The sequence below is a fragment of the Gymnodraco acuticeps genome, unplaced genomic scaffold, assembly GCF_902827175.1.
Source record: "Gymnodraco acuticeps unplaced genomic scaffold, fGymAcu1.1, whole genome shotgun sequence".
Taxonomy (NCBI): domain Eukaryota; kingdom Metazoa; phylum Chordata; class Actinopteri; order Perciformes; family Bathydraconidae; genus Gymnodraco; species Gymnodraco acuticeps.
In genome coordinates this window covers 25,498-41,509 of record NW_022990951.1, presented here as the reverse complement: position 1 = coordinate 41,509, position 16,012 = coordinate 25,498, and the positions used below count along the sequence as shown (strand labels likewise).

The 16,012-nt window shown below is 42.6% G+C and overlaps 1 protein-coding gene across 2 annotated transcripts in view; it reads right to left on the bottom strand.

Moving 5' to 3' along the window:
• Nucleotides 1-1,218: 1,218 nt before the first annotated feature.
• Nucleotides 1,219-16,012, bottom strand: part of LOC117558721 (contactin-associated protein-like 4) — a 37,511-nt gene continuing 22,717 nt past the window's right edge. Inside the window, exons 7-11 of one of the 2 annotated variants that reach the window (XM_034235080.1) lie at nt 15,259-15,392; nt 13,827-13,914; nt 9,751-9,969; nt 6,852-6,923; nt 1,221-2,168 (exon numbers count right to left, since the gene is read on the bottom strand). In XM_034235080.1, coding sequence (XP_034090971.1) covers nt 1,972-2,168; nt 6,852-6,923; nt 9,751-9,969; nt 13,827-13,914; nt 15,259-15,392 — 710 coding nt within the window. In that variant the 3' untranslated portion in view covers nt 1,221-1,971. Of the gene's footprint in view, nt 2,169-6,851; nt 6,924-9,750; nt 9,970-13,826; nt 13,915-15,258; nt 15,393-16,012 lie in introns of both variants that reach the window. The other variant, XM_034235081.1, reaches the window with a different exon arrangement.

The window sequence follows — 16,012 nt, the reverse complement described above, 5'->3', positions numbered from 1 at the left end:
TTGCTGCAGTGCAGTGTGCTGCTGCAGGAGGAAGGACATCGCTGCTTCCTCACCAGGACTCTCTGGGATCAAGACAACAATGTGTGGCCTCAGCTGTTGTGAGGTGGAACAAACGAGAAACACAAAGAGATTAATAAATGCACTTTGAAGTTTGGGCAACTTCTGTCGTTAAAATCCCATCTGTGCTTTGAGGTCTCAGAGAGAGGTGAGTTTGATGAGCAGCTGCTCCTCTTCCTCCCTCTATCAGTGTCTCTCTTTACAAATGAGTTGAATTAACACATGGGGGGGTTTGCTCCATTTTGAAGTGTAAATATCAGGCTGTTTTCATCGTGTTCAGCCTGACACTTTCTATTGGATTATCTAGTCACAATCCAGCTGTCAGAGCGCAGCAAATTAGCATTTCAGAAACACATGAGCTGTCTCTGTGTGCAGGGAAAGAGGTGACAGAGGGCCACAGAGCTATAGAGTCTGTCAGCATTAAAAGCTTCAGAGGCATCTAGAGAGCGGGGAGAGGACGCTCCCAGCAGGCGGCACACAGCAAGGAAGAGAACACTTTAAAACAACCTGTACAACTGCAATTAATTATGGGTGTACCTCTCTTCCATGCTGTTTTTTTCAATGAGAAATGGTGTTAAAAGGGAAAGAAAATGAGAAAGAGAAAGAGTGAAAACATAAATGGAAAATAATTCCTCCTGCTTAAAAGGTCTTCAAATCTCTCGCTGCCAGACTGCAGAGTGCCATTTTGACTTTGAAGGCGTCACTTGTTAACACCAAAGATCTGTGATCACGCCTAGACTACTGCAACTCCCTCCTGGCTGGTCTACCTGCATGTGCCATCCGACCTCTGCAGCTCATCCAGAATGCAGCGGCTCGTTTGGTCTTCAACCTTCCTACATTCTCCCACACCACTCCGTTCCTCCGCTCCCTTCACTGGCTTCCGGTAACTGCTAGAATCCACTTCAAGACAATGGTACTTGCGTACCATGCTGCGAATGGATCTGGCCCTTCCTACATCCAGGACATGGTTAAACCGTACACCCCAGCGCGTGCACTACGCTCTGCATCAGCCAAACGACTTGCTGCACCCGCACTGTGAGGGGGACCCAAGTTCCCATCAGGAAAAACATGTGGGTTTGCTATCCTGGCTCCAAAATGGTGGAATGAGCTCCCCATTGACATCAGGACAGCAGATAGCTTACACATCTTCCGGCGCAGACTGAAAACTCATCTCTTTCGACTCCACTTCGAGCGATGGAACTATTAACAAAGCACTTATATACTAATAAAGGACTGGCTTATCTAAAGCCAGTTGAGTAGCACTTGAAATGTTTTTGCTCTATGAAGCCTGATGTACTTATATGATTCTGTTTTCTTCAAGTTTGTATTTTGTTGGTCGAACGCACTTATTGTAAGTCGCTTTGGATAAAAGCGTCAGCTAAATGTAATGATAGCAAGATGTTGCTGGAGGAAAATCTTTTTTAATTCAGGCGCTGAATTGGGTTCAAAAATCATCAAAAAACGTCCCGGTGTTTGGTGGATGTTTGCAGGCATGCCATTTCGCTCCTGATGCACCACAAAAAGACATTAAAACCACAGAAGCAATCTTCTTAACTTCCTCATTACGAGTCAAACATTTCCAATCAAGCTAACATCCATTTCTTATCCTAATAGAAACGTGCATCAGCCACGATGCCCTGATTCACTGAAATAAAGTTGGGTTTAAATACTGTAAATCATATATATATTCGATCATGTGCAACCTTTTCGAAAGGACATTAATCGGCCTTAGCCATCACTTTGACATTTAGATTTTTGAATATTTACAAGAGTATAAACACATATTAAGTCCAGTCTCTACAATATGTACAGAGAGAGAAACATCTGTGGGAACTGTTCCTTTTTTCTGCCTTCCAGTGGAGTCTCTGAGTGTCTCTGAGTACAGAGCAGAGTCCCGGGTCATCAGGCCGTCGGTCAGATGAAATACTCCTTTGGGTTTTCAGAGGAGACGTTCTGGGGGTCAGTCTGGTTGTTGAAATGGAAGTCCTGGCTGTCTTCCTGTTTGACTCCCTTCACTTCCTGGTTCCGGTACGTCTCTTTTCTCCGGTAGAGGAATCTGGCCGTTATCGCCAGCACGGTCACAATCACAAAGATCACCACCGCTATGACCCCTGCAGGGAAGAGGACATTTACTCGTATTTAGATGTTATTACAACATATTAAATACAAATAAAGAAGAGTTTAGATCTGAAACATATGATCAGGTCATAAAATAAGATTAATTCGTTAAAAATATATTACATAAAGCTTTAAAATGAACTCCACCTTCGCTGTTGATGACATTACAATACGGCTTGGATATAGATACATTAAAAATAATAATACAAATAATACACTAACACTGACAGTATCCCCTCATTAATATGCATTAGGCAATTTAAATAATTTTACTTTTGATACTTCAAGTAGGGTTGGACAATGTGAAAAATAATCAAATATTACGATATTTATTTTTTACCAAATACCTCAATATCGTTATTGCTATAATGTGGTAGGGTCTCAAAACAATGCTTTCATAAAATATTGACACAATGAGAATTAAGATAAATAATAATCACAGCTAGATTTCTTGACAACTGCACAAGTCCTATAATTTCAGAAAAGTACATCACATTACTGTAATTCAGCCTTTCAAAGCAGAAAATACAAAACATTACGATGTATAGTCTTATATCACAATATCGATATAATGCCCTGCCTTAACTTCAAGTATATTTTGAATGCAGGAAATGTTCCTGTAATGTACGATGGAGGACAGGTACGATAATAACGCGCTATAACAGCACAACACATTTCCATGAGGAGAACACACATGCAGCGTCAGAAACAATGCATCTTCACCAACTTCACAACACATGTGCAGCATATAGAAAACATTTTAAATCACTAAAAGCGCTGCATAAACTAAACTCTGTAAAAAAATGGGGACGCTAAAAAGTGATGCACACAGCTGGGACCTGAGTGCATGGATGTATAGAGAGGCGAAGTCCCTCCCTTTCCGGGGGAGCTCCATGGGACCTTATTTCGGAAAAAGTATGCACTGAAGTCAATGGAGCGAGAAAGATTATCTTTCGATCCCGTTTGAATTGTGCCACGAATTACACACATGATGTTTCTCAATTTAAAAGATAATTTTGCAAGTCAAAAAAATCAAAATGTGTCGTAAAACTGTGAAGTAACACATTTTTTGTGTGAAACCGCTCAATGACCTACATCTCCCGTCCCGCACCACACACCAAGACGGCCGTCACGTTGAAACATTTCAGCTCTTTCTTTCAGAATGAGGCGGAAAGTATTAAAAGAGGTGAAAATCACTACAAGTCTGGGCATGTTGAGAGCTGTGCACACACACAAGGGGAGTTAGTCGGTTCGTAAGACTCTTACGAAGCGACTAGGCTTGTTTGAGACAAGCAAGACCTGCGCAGTTGCGATCAATGTCTTGCTAGTGCGTTGCATGATGGTTAGTCATTTTGTCCGACTTGCTCTGGAGGCTCGCCTACATGAGACGTTGAAATCTCGCGGGACAAAGACGCCCGCAGCCTTAAGAGCGAGGCGCGGCGAGTCGGCGCAGTTGCTCTCCACGGGCTGCGGAAGCGAAATGCTTGATGGGAAACGTCTCGCTGGTATCTCGAGCTGAGCGCTCATTGGTGGTTTTTACCACGTGCTGCTGATGAAACTCTCCAATTGGCTGGGCAAAAGTTTGTTGTTGTTTTGTGTCAGTTTTACGTCGCCACATCCATTCCCATTTTTCATCATTGTTCCACAATGTTTATCATCATGAAATTAATATCTATATATTTTATACTATACTTGCACTGCTTACCGTTTTCATACTTTATATATCTTAGCATATTCATACACACTGTTCATACTGCTCACAGGCTGCTGTGTATATCTAGTGTATTCATACCCCTCACTGTTTATTCATTATTCAATTCATTCTATATTTTATTCTGTAGATTGTGTACATTACTTTTCACTTTACTGCTTGTTGCACCTGGTTAGAAGCTAAACTGCATTTCGTTGTCTCAGTACCTGTAATATGTGCAATAACAATAAAGTAGAATCTAATCTTGAGCAGGAACAAATGTATTTACTTAGTACATATCTGACATTAACGATTAAACACATGTGTGCATTCTTTATAAATGCAAACCGAGTCAAACCGACCCCGGAGGCAGCAGTATGCACCTTCAAGCTGTTTGCAATCCGCCAAAAAACCGAGAGAAGAAGAAGAAGAAGACGAAGCCGACTCCGAGCTGTCCGACTTCAGGCGAGCTTTTTGAGACCTCCCCCGGCTGCGATCGGCTACTCTCGTCTACTTTCGAGGCGAGCCGCAACGCGTCTCAAACAAGCCTACTAACTCCCCGCATGCTGGCTCGACCGGGATTCTAGGATTTGTAGTCTTTCTAGTTGCGTATTTTCCATAGTCTTGTATTTCAACAGTTTTACGACAAACTGTGACTTGGAAATAATTTTTTAAGATTGACAAACATCATATGTGTAATTCATGGCACAATTCAAACGGGATCGAAAGATAATCTTTCTCTCCCCATTGACTTCAATACATAATTGTTCCGAAATAAGGTCCCATGGGTCGGAAGTAGATAGGCGGGACTTAGCGTGGGAGGCGGGGTTTCGTTCTTTCCTATGAGAGCTGCTCATTGGCGCATGAGGACAAAATGGCCCAACTTTTGAGAGAGCGAAACGTCACAGATTACCCAGCATGCCTGGCTTTCAGAGCAGAGAAACCCGTATGTGCGCTCACAGAGCATGCGCCCCTTAAGCCCCGCCCCCGAGCTCCCACTTTCGGCTCAGTAGAATGAATAGAGACAGAAAATACATTTAGATTCGGCTTTTAGTGCATTTTAAGGACCAAATGATTCTAATAAGAGCTATAAAATAGTTCATACTGGGTAGTTTATTTAGTTTAAAAAAAATTATCCGCTGATTTACAGACGTCTCTTCCCCCATGTTAGTCAATGGGGAAAAGTGTTTCTGGGCCCAGTGACGTCACGGACTGATACGGAAATTGTAGTACCGCCGTTTGGACACAAAGAATATTTTCATCCTGGGGGCTTGCCTGAGTGCTTGTTGCTATCGAGGCTAGCTAACTCAGCTAACCTCGTCACATTGGAAGGAATCATGTGATCACAATGTTAAAATAAGCCGATAAAACGTTCAATTAACAGCGACGCTTGGCCAACTTTATAATCCCCGCATGTCACAAGCACTCTGCTCTCAGCTGTGTTTTTCAAACTGCATTTTTCCTAATGGCATTTTGGGCCATTATAGCACCTTTTTGCTATGTTAAAGTTTTACATTGTGTTTTTCCTACTTTTACACGGGTAAATGACTACTTCTTTGCTGGCAACCGACTGAGTAGAGCCCATATCGTAACCCAACATTTTGATGTGTGCTCCTCTCTCTGAAAGCCGCGCTGCACGCTGACTGTCTCCCTGACTGTCTCTCAGACTGTCTCTCTGACTGTCTCTCTCTGACTGTCTCTCTCTGACTGTCTCTCTCTGACTGTCTCTCAGACTGTCTCTCTGACTGTCTCTCAGACTGTCTCTCAGACTGTCTCTCTGACTGTCTCGCTGACTGTCTCTCTGACTGTCTCTCTGACTGTCTCTCTGACTGTCTCTCTCTGACTGTCTCTCTGACTGTCTCGCTGACTGTCTCTCTGACTGTCTCTCTGACTGTCTCTCTGACTGTCTCTCTGACTGTCTCTCTGACTGTCTCTCTCTGACTGTCTCTCTGACTGTCTCTCTGACTGTCTCTCTGACTGTCTCGCTGACTGTCTCGCTGACTGTCTCGCTGACTGTCTCGCTGACTGTCTCTCTGACTGTCTCACTCTGACTGTCTCTCTGACTGTCTCACTGACTGTCTCGCTCGCTGAATGTCTCGCTGACTGTCTCGCTGACTGTCTCGCTGACTGTCTCGCTCGCTGACTGTCTCGCTGACTGTCTCGCTGACTGTCTCGCTCGCTGACTGTCTCGCTCGCTGACTGTCTCTCTCGCTGACTGTCTCTCTCGCTGACTGTCTCGCTCGCTGAATGTCTCTCTGACTGTCTCTCTGACTGTCTCTCTGACTGTCTCGCTGACTGTCTCTCTGACTGTCTCGCTCGCTGACTGTCACTCTGACTGTCTAGCTGACTGTCTGTCTCGCTGACTGTCTCGCTGAGTTTCTGAGGAATAAATCCATCACAGTGGACTTTGGTCGCAGAGCTTTTTGTGAAACCACCGAGAGAGGATTTCTGCACATCCCTGCCTCCTCTGGGTTTGTAAGATCTGTCCCCCTGCAGTCTGATTTGTTCTCCTAATCTGACTTCCACACACTGTGAACAGGTTTTTCATATTTTCGGACTCAGCTGGACTCTTCTGTTCTGCACATTTCGTTTTCCAGAGAAAGTTTCATTTAATTGCGGTCCTGAAATAAAACTGAACTCTATTTCGCACTGCGTTTTGAGATAACTGTGTGAACTTTTCTCCATCAGCATGTAATTTTCAGTGGATCTTTAATTAGTCTTTTGTGCGCTGAGACACAGAAATACAGAGATTTAACGGACACTTTTAAATGACTTTTTCACGCTTATAGAAACCAATCAATCTTCGCTTTAAATAAATCTGTCTGGCCAGAAATATAATCTAAACTTTTTTCTTTTTGATGGATTTTCTTTACCCATATTGTCACATTTGCAGGCTTTCAGCAGGGTATCGCTCATCAATGAAATATTGAGTGTAATCTTTGACTCTCACAGTTAAAAGAAGTCCAATAAAAAACAGGTTCAGTACCTCCAATTAGAGCCGAGTCAGTCCTGATGGCATTGACTAAAGGTTGACCTGAAGCCACTACACCAGAATGATCTACGGCAGAGAAAGGCAGAAGGAGAGATTGAGGAAGGAACATGAGTGACCAAGAATGAAAAGAGGAGATGTGAGAAGAATAACAGAAAAGCAGAAATAATGTAAGAAGATATGGAGGGAAAATAAGAGCAGAAAAGAGAGACATTTAGAGACAAAATCATCATTCAGAGCAGACAGGAGGAACAGCAGCAGCTCTGGAAGCAACATGAAGCTGGAGGAAGACGACTCAGAGGAGAGGCACTGGGAACTCCCCTCTGGTGTCAAAATTAATTATCTCATCAGGCACATTGTCATGAGTCTCCTCAACAACGTGTGCATACTTAATGAGGCCATTACACAGTGAGAAACAGCAGCTCCTACCAAGGGAAGATAAGCTCACAAACAAACAAAGGGGAAATAATGGCACACTTGCAGATTTGTAAGCAAACATCATTTCAGGGGCACGGTTCAACATATCATTTAGTCGTTTTTTTTATTTCAGCCAACCTACAACCACACATTTACTACAACATAGTGTTAAAACCAGTGCAAATTCCTTTGACTAAAGAAACTTATGCATCCATACAGAGTGCCTATTGTCATCCATACTGAACAAATCCAGTACTTTGGTATAATGATAGACCATCTGCTATCCAGGGAAAAGCACATTGAATATATCTCTAAAAGGACAAAACAACGATTTTATTTTCTCCGCCGCCTTAGGTCCTTTGGGGCGAGTAGACAAATCCTTATTGTTTTTTACACCTGTGATTATAAGCATTCTACAGTATTGCAATAACACATGATAGGCAAGGCAAGGCAAGTTTATTTATATAGCACTTTTCAACACAAGGCAATTCAAAGTGCTTTTACAAGATACAAGTGTTTGTCTTTTAAGTGAAAGCTGCTCCACCAAAACAAGTAACTCGAATGAATGAATCAGCCTGCCATAGCTACATATTAGAGCTGGCCAACAACATTTCTTCTGGCCCAAACCATGTCTTGAGCAGCGAATGTGAATTGTTGCCATCAAATAACATACACAGGGTCCCAGGATTTATACGGGTGCGTTCACACCTGCCTTGTATAGTCCGGTTGAATCGAACCCTGGTGCGTTTAGCCGCTTGGTGCGGTTCATTTGGGTCGGTGTGAACACAATCCGAGACCTCTTAAGTGAACTAAACAACCGGACTCTGGTCCACTAAAATAGGTGGTCTCGGAGCGCTTGCTTGTGAACTCTGGAGCGGTTCATTGCTGGTGTGAACGCAGTCCGCACCAAAACATAGGAAGCGTAGTATTTACGAGTCACAAGAACGCGGATGTCTTCAAAAATCTTTAGCGAAAGAGTCTTTCAAGACATCCGCGGTTGTTTAGTTAAAGAGTGAAGCAGAATGAAGTGTTGAACAGTGTCGTGTAAAGTAAAAATTCTCCGTCAGCTACATAAAAGTAAGAACACCTGTCGTCGGTGAAACCTCCTCCTTACTGCAGAACGTCTCTCATTATGTTATCATGTTTTTTAACGGACGTTGTCTGATTATATAATCATATGCGCGGGCCGCTAGTGTCTGTTGATCTCCAGATTAACAGCAGCATGAGAATAACCTGCCGAAAGTGCCGATGCTCCATGGCGGAGGCTCCGGTAGAAATTGCCGGGATTTGCGTTTTTACCCCCTTAATGTCTGACCAATGGTTGAACTGCATTTCCGTGCACATGACTTGTGTTTAAAGTTTATAGTCCGTTTGAGTTTTGCCGTGTGAACGCAAACCGAACCTTCTGAAAAATGAAACAATGGAACGAACTGTCGTCTGGTGCGCACCAGAGAGCGGACTATTAGGTGTGAATTAAATCCTCTGAATGCAGAGTCTATCAAATAATGTTATGTTAAAAGTCTGTTTCCTTGTTTTAGTGTTTTGGTATTTGCCCTTGTTGATGTCACAAACGGAGCTGCTGTGATGCAAGAAAAATGTCAGATTGTTCCAACAACATGGCATCATATCGTCTCATATGACACAATCATGAATTCAAGCACACACAACCATGAGCCGTCCTCCGTGCCAACTTTCAGCCTCCTTCGGCAAAAGGTGGGGAAAAGGACTGATAGAGAGCGCTAAAAAGCTGTTGTCGGTGCTAAAAGAAAGTCAGCAATTAATGATTGGGCTTTTGGGAAAAGACAAGAGCAGTGACCTTTAAAATAATAAGAAATATCCTCTGTGTTTTAATCTATTTGCTGTGAGTCAGGTGACTCGAGGGATGCATTTATTCTTGCATTCATTATGTGGATTTTTTTTGGATCAACCAACTTTACAGCCATTGCCCAATTAAGTTTTGCAATGAGCAGAAGGTCACTGTTGAGCCCCTGTTGTGTATTAAAGTAAACTTTCCCTCCGAGTTGCAGTGACTCAGCAGATAAACAGTGGGGCAATCAGCAGCTGAGCAGCTTCGGGAGTCGGAAGAGGCCAAGAATAAAAGTTACAGGATATTATTATGGACTGAAACATGTGTCCAAGTGACTTCTAATGGTGCTTCATAACAGCTGGATGTTCGATCTCTACCCACGGCAAAATGTCAAAGTGTCCTTGGGCAGATTACTGAACCCTACTTTTCTCCTAGATGCATGTCAATGGTTTTAAAGTGTATGTAATTCACTCTGGATGAAATAGTCAGCGAAGAGACATGTAATAATAAGCAATCGAAATGTAAACGGACAATATAAACCTTTGTATCTCTTTCCCAATTGCACTAATGGAAGCCAAACTTGAAAACAACAAATAGTACACTGAATGAATCCAACAATCTTGCACGTGTCCAGTAAAACTAAATGAACCTAACCACGTGGTCCTCTCCTACCTGACAGGTGGTGTGTGTTCTCTGCTGCGTAGGGATTGGCTGCAGCCGAGGAGCCGCAGCTGGACTGCAGTAAAGGTCCGGAGATGGTGACGGGGCTGCTGTCCGGGTGCAGCAGAGCAGCTTTCAGAGGGCTGATGGAGTTAAAGCGGACCACCGAGAGACAGCCGGAGAAACCCAGAGACGCCAACCTGGACAGATCTGGATCCAGATCCTCAGAGTCTGGAGAGGGAAGGATAAAAGAGTACTGTAACACTTCCATTTCTGCCACCTGTTTTATGTCTTGTCCTTATATGTTTCTTTGTTAAGCGACCTTGGGTTGATGAAAGGCGCTATATCAATTAAAGATATTATTATTATTACTGCTGTGTTTTCTGACAAGATTTCGTATTTTATTTGTATTCCTTTTTTTGCAATGTGTTTCCTATTGACAGTTCAAACCAGCTCTGGAACAAGGAATCATTGTCTTTGCACGAGTGAATCCCAAATGTTTTTAAAAACAACTCAATTTGTTTCGTTCTTTTTCAGAACCACGTGACAAATATGCTTATTCACTTTCTTGCCAAGAGGTATTTGTAAAATGTGAAAAAACCACGGTGTGAAACACGGTTCTCTCATAACTCCAGTTAACATGCTCCAAACTGCCCAAAACTTCACAGGTTTGATAACGATGCGGCCCTCAACACATCTAAGCATATTATGGGGTGTCATCAAATTTCGTTGCCATGGCGACAGATCACCCGTCATGAAACACGGTTTTTTCATAACTCCGGTTAACATGCTTCAAACGGAACAAAACTTCACAGGTTTCATAACGATGCGGCCCTCAACACATCTAGGCGTATTATGAAGGGACTGCAAACAGGGGACAAAGCTATCAGGTATTCTGTTCTAAATAAACAAAATGCTTGCCAAAAATAAAAATAAATAGTACATAAATCAAAGCATAAAACCAATGCATTGTGGTTTTATAGGTGCTGAATATAGCTTTGTAATTAAGGTATCATGAGATAGAATCTTAAGTTAGTTAGTGTAAGTCCACAATGATTATGAAATGGAATAGTTACAAAACTTTTAACAACAATTAAAAGATAACTTTGAGTCATAACGAATTACGTTAGTTACGAAACTATTCCTAATACAAGTGCAGCAACCTGTATTACATTTTTGAGATACTCAGAATACTTTATTTACTCCAGGGTTAATTTGATTGCTTTAGTTGCTCAATTTCAGATAAATTATATTACAATAAATATGCAAATAATGTGTACATTAAAAAAACATAGAATGGTGTATTTGTATTGATGCTGCATAAAAGATAATTGCTGGAAATGTTAGCTTACATTGTCAATTATTAATGAAGGTAATTGATATCACAACAAACATTTAATCATTAACAACTGGATATATTTCTACGGGTAGATTATTGTTTAATTAACAGAAAAGTAACATTTGAATGATGAACGTTTTTTTGTGTTATTTCTCAGAGCACAGGTTAACTAACTGGACCCCTCGAGTGTTAAAGTTAACATTTTATTTATCCGTGCTAATGACTGCACTTTTAACCTTTCGCTTGGAGGCTTTAATCTCTGAACTGGAGGGACGACTCGTTCAATAAAAACACGACAGACTGACAGGTTCATCGACTCTGCTTCACCTCTCCCTGTTATCAGAGCAGGGAGCTTATTGACTCTAATGATGAGCGCACGCACACACACACACACACACACACACACACACACACACACACACACACACACACACACACACACACACACACACACACACACACACACACACACACACACACACACACACACACACACACACACACACACACATACCATGTATACATCACTTCAGGGGACATTACATTGACTTACATGCATTTCTTGGAGATTTACCCTAACCTTAACCATAACCAACACATGCCTAACCCTTAACCTTACCCTAACCCTAACCAAGTCTTCACCCTAAAATTAATGATGCCCCTCATGGGGACCTCCAATTTGTCCCCATAAGGGAGGCGAGTCCACACGTGACTGTGTAAACAGATTTAGGTCCCCACAAGTATAGTAATGCTAGGCCACACACACACACACACACACACACACACACACACACACACACACACACACACACACACACACACACACACACACACACACACACACACACACACACACACACACACACACACACACACACACACACACACACACACACACACACACACACACACACACACACACACACACACACATTACAGTGAATGCTTCAGCTTCCAGTGGGCATCCATCACTCCTGGAGACAGATGTGCACCCTCACCTCTATCTGTTCACTTTATTGACTCAGATCTGTTCATCATTCACCTCCTCTCCCTCACAGCAGTGTAAACAGCAGCTGTGAAGCCCACATTAGCGCTGTCAGCAGCTGCATCAATGTCTGGTCACATGACTGAGAGGTGACACATCTGCATGTTGATGAGAGCAGCAGGAAGCATTACCGCAGCCTGTAAGACGCTCTCAGTGGAAACACTCTTCACTCCGCCACCTCTCTGACTCTCTGTATTCCTTCCGGGTCGATTAGTTAGGATGACGGATGACGGGCTGCCAGTAAACGACAGAAGATCCACTTTCCTGCAGCTGTTCTGATGCTAATCTGACTCTAAGCCTCCTGTGGTGTGACAGAGGGGCGGACCGCTCACACGCTGACATGACGGGGTTAAAACACCGAGCTGAGTTACGACATGCTTTACAACCAAAAATATAAAATATATCTAATAATTTGTAGGATATTTGGTGTGTGGGACTGTAACAAAAGTGTTGTGGAATAGTCACTGGTATGTACGGTGGCTGAGAGGTTAAAATGCGCTACAATGCCCCAACCCTTTCCATTGGGAGAAAACGCGCTGCCCTTCCAGAAACTATGCAAATAAAAAAAACACCAATGTGCCAAAACTAGGGTTGGGAACCGAAACTTGGTTCCAGATGAGAACCGATAAGAAAATGCCGGGTACCGGGTACCCATACAAAATACACAATTTTGGTTCTGCTTAACGGTTCCTAAACGCGGTAGACCCTGTATTCCACCGGGTCCGTCTGCGCCGCGGCGACCCGGTGGAATACAGGGTAAGGGCGGACTGGCCGTCTGTGTGTTCTGGAGAATCACAGAACGGCCGGTCGTCAGCGGGTCGGTTCGCTGACAGCCGGCACCACCCTTTAAACGGCATCATGTAAGTTGCGCTGACAGAGGTCCAGAGTTTCCCCGCAGCGAGGCTTCCCCCGCCCTCCCGTAGACAGTTCACGAGCTCAGTCACTTCATAACACCAAAGATGGGTCGCGGTAAACGCTCTGAAGTGAGGCTCCACTACACTAAAAAATAAAAAGACAAGGCACAGTGTAATGCCTGTTAACAGCTTGCCACAGGCATAGCTCAGTTAAAGTAAAGCACAGCTATTGTGCAATACATTTATATTGCATGTATATTTTTTATTTGTAAAAATGTCAGTTAAAGCTTAAAAGAATAAAGATATTTTTACTATCTAAACGTTTGACCTCTTTCTTTTACAATTTTGGAATCGGAACGGGGAATCGATAAGAACCGGAATCGAATCGATACATTTCAAACGATACCCATCCCTAAACACATGCAAAGGAAGGAACATCTTCTCCAACTTGACAACTCATGCGCAGAGTTCCCTGAAAGCGCTGCATACAAAACTAAATTCTGAGTATTTATAACTGCAGGAAGCTCAAACCAGTGATTACAAAGTTGGCCATGCACAACGTTGATGAAGATGTTTCTTCACAGACACATTTCTACCTTGCAGTAAACTATGTGTTGTATTGGAGATGAGAGACAGCAGAAGAAGTCCTGCAGCAGCTGTGATCTTCTGAAATCAACTTCTCAAACTCTTATGAAGCAAAATAAAAACCTCTCTTATATTTTGCCTCAGACTTCTTTGAATTATATCATTTGCATTTATTCCCCCAAATATTCCTGGACTGAGCGTCACATCAGTTCTAAAGTGCTCTCTAATTAAACAGGCCTCTGCTTTTACTCTGCCTCTCTCTTACCGTGCACTCTGCCCAGCACCAGCGACTTGATGCCGTTGAATTCTCCGTCTGATGTCAGGTTGAAGTCTTCTCTGGGGTTCTGGTCGATCTGAAAGAGGATCATTGTTTTTCCAAATTAGAATTTTAAAATGTCTAACTTTGGTTACTCCTAGCCAAAGATGTCTTACATGCAAAGATTTTAAGTTTGCTCTAAAGATGGCAATGGGAAGCGTACAAACAAATATTAAGATTGATGATCTGGCGACTAAAAAACACCCTAATATAATTCAATATATTGTTTCAAGTTGTTGAGATATCTTCCTACAGTCTAAACTGCCACCGTATTTCCACAGAGTAGGTTTTCAGATATGAGTCATGATGATGGAAACTGACACCATGCAGATGCAGCTCATATTATGAACATAGGAGCCTCACTCCACTGAATCAAGAGTCCTTTCAAGGAGAGGTCACCTTGTATTTCGATTAAGGGTGATAATTATACAGCATGCTGGCAGCTGGTTGGATGAAGTTAACCTCATACATCATCTGAAGCTGTTGTTAACAAGATAACATTCAGTAGATCCAGATATGATATTAATGCTTCATATTTCACCTGGAGCCGTTTTATTGTTCGGTGCTGCCCCGTGTAGCTGCATGCTGGACAGCCAAGCGCTGACGGGGGCTTTATCATATAGACCATTATCACAATAACACACCCAGGGAGGAAAGGGATTGCCTGTGTGTGCGTCTGTGTGAGCGTCATTGCATCTGCCCTTGAGATCGGTGCCTCATTTTAAACCTGTACTCCAACACTCAGTATTTTGGTGTACATTGAAAGAAAAGTAAAACAGGCTTAAGACCAAACAGATTTGGGTTTATAACACGTTATAATGTAGCTGTAAAAGCGTTCATTTACGTATTTGAAAACAACTAAGTCCAGTGTGCACCCATAAGTAGAGGATTTTTAGTGAGTGTGTGTGTGTGTGTGTGTGTGTGTGTGTGTGTGTGTGTGTGTGTGTGTGTGTGTGTGTGTGGTTTAATGGCCAAGGTGCAGTGGAATCAGGTGCATTTTCAGTTTGCGACGGAAGATATGTAGCCTTTCTGCTGTCCTGATACCAATAAGGGAGCTCCTTCCACCATTTTGAAGCCAGGGTAGCAAACAGGAGTGTTTTTGTTCAGGTGTAACTGGATCCCATCGCAACGAGGGAGTGGCGATGCGATGCAGAGTGAAGTGGACGTGCCGGGGTGCTTGATTTAACCATGTGTATAACAGATGCATTCCCACGAGAGGTTATAATGGCTAAGAATGTCCTTATGTATCAGGGTAGCGTTTCAATCTCCCTGTCTGACATTAAAGTTGACTTTGACTTTAGTCGACTCCAATTGGGAAGCATATATTGTCATTTTTACTCCTCTACATTTATTTGACAACTTTAGTTAGTAGTTATTTTACCTGCAGAGACACAGAGTCAGTCAGTCTCCTGAGGGTGACGGTGTGTAGTTCTCCGTCTGCCAGACTCTTCACTTTGCTCTTCAACACCTCAGCGTCTCTGCTGCTGTCCAGCTTGTACCTCACCTCCAACGTATCTACACACACACACACACACACACACACACACACACACACACACACACACACACACACACACACACACACACACACACACACACACACACACACACACACACACACACACACACACACACACACACACACACACACACACACACACACACACACACACACACACACACACACACACACACACACACACACACACACACACACACACACACACACACACACACACACACACACACAAATATAGGGTTACATTAAAGTTCTCACAATAAATCAAACGACCTTACAAACAGACAGATGAACATTTTAAATACCATTATTTCAAAAGGTGGATATTTTGTTTTCCTGAAAATGGCCTCGCCATGTCCTGTAATCTTGGCTCTCAGGGTAAACACACTTAATCCTTCAAAGATAAATCTGATTATTTAAAAAAAAGGATTTCTGTATCAAAAGGATAACGACTCAATACCACAGCTAATCTAATGAAATCTCCTAATATCAAAGTATTAAGTGCAGATTTAAGAAAAGGAGCGATAAGACGTTACATTGTGTCCTTCATTTGATTTATTTATACAGCATGTGCTTTAGTAGCATACATAAACAGTTTCATTTGAAGGAGAATGTA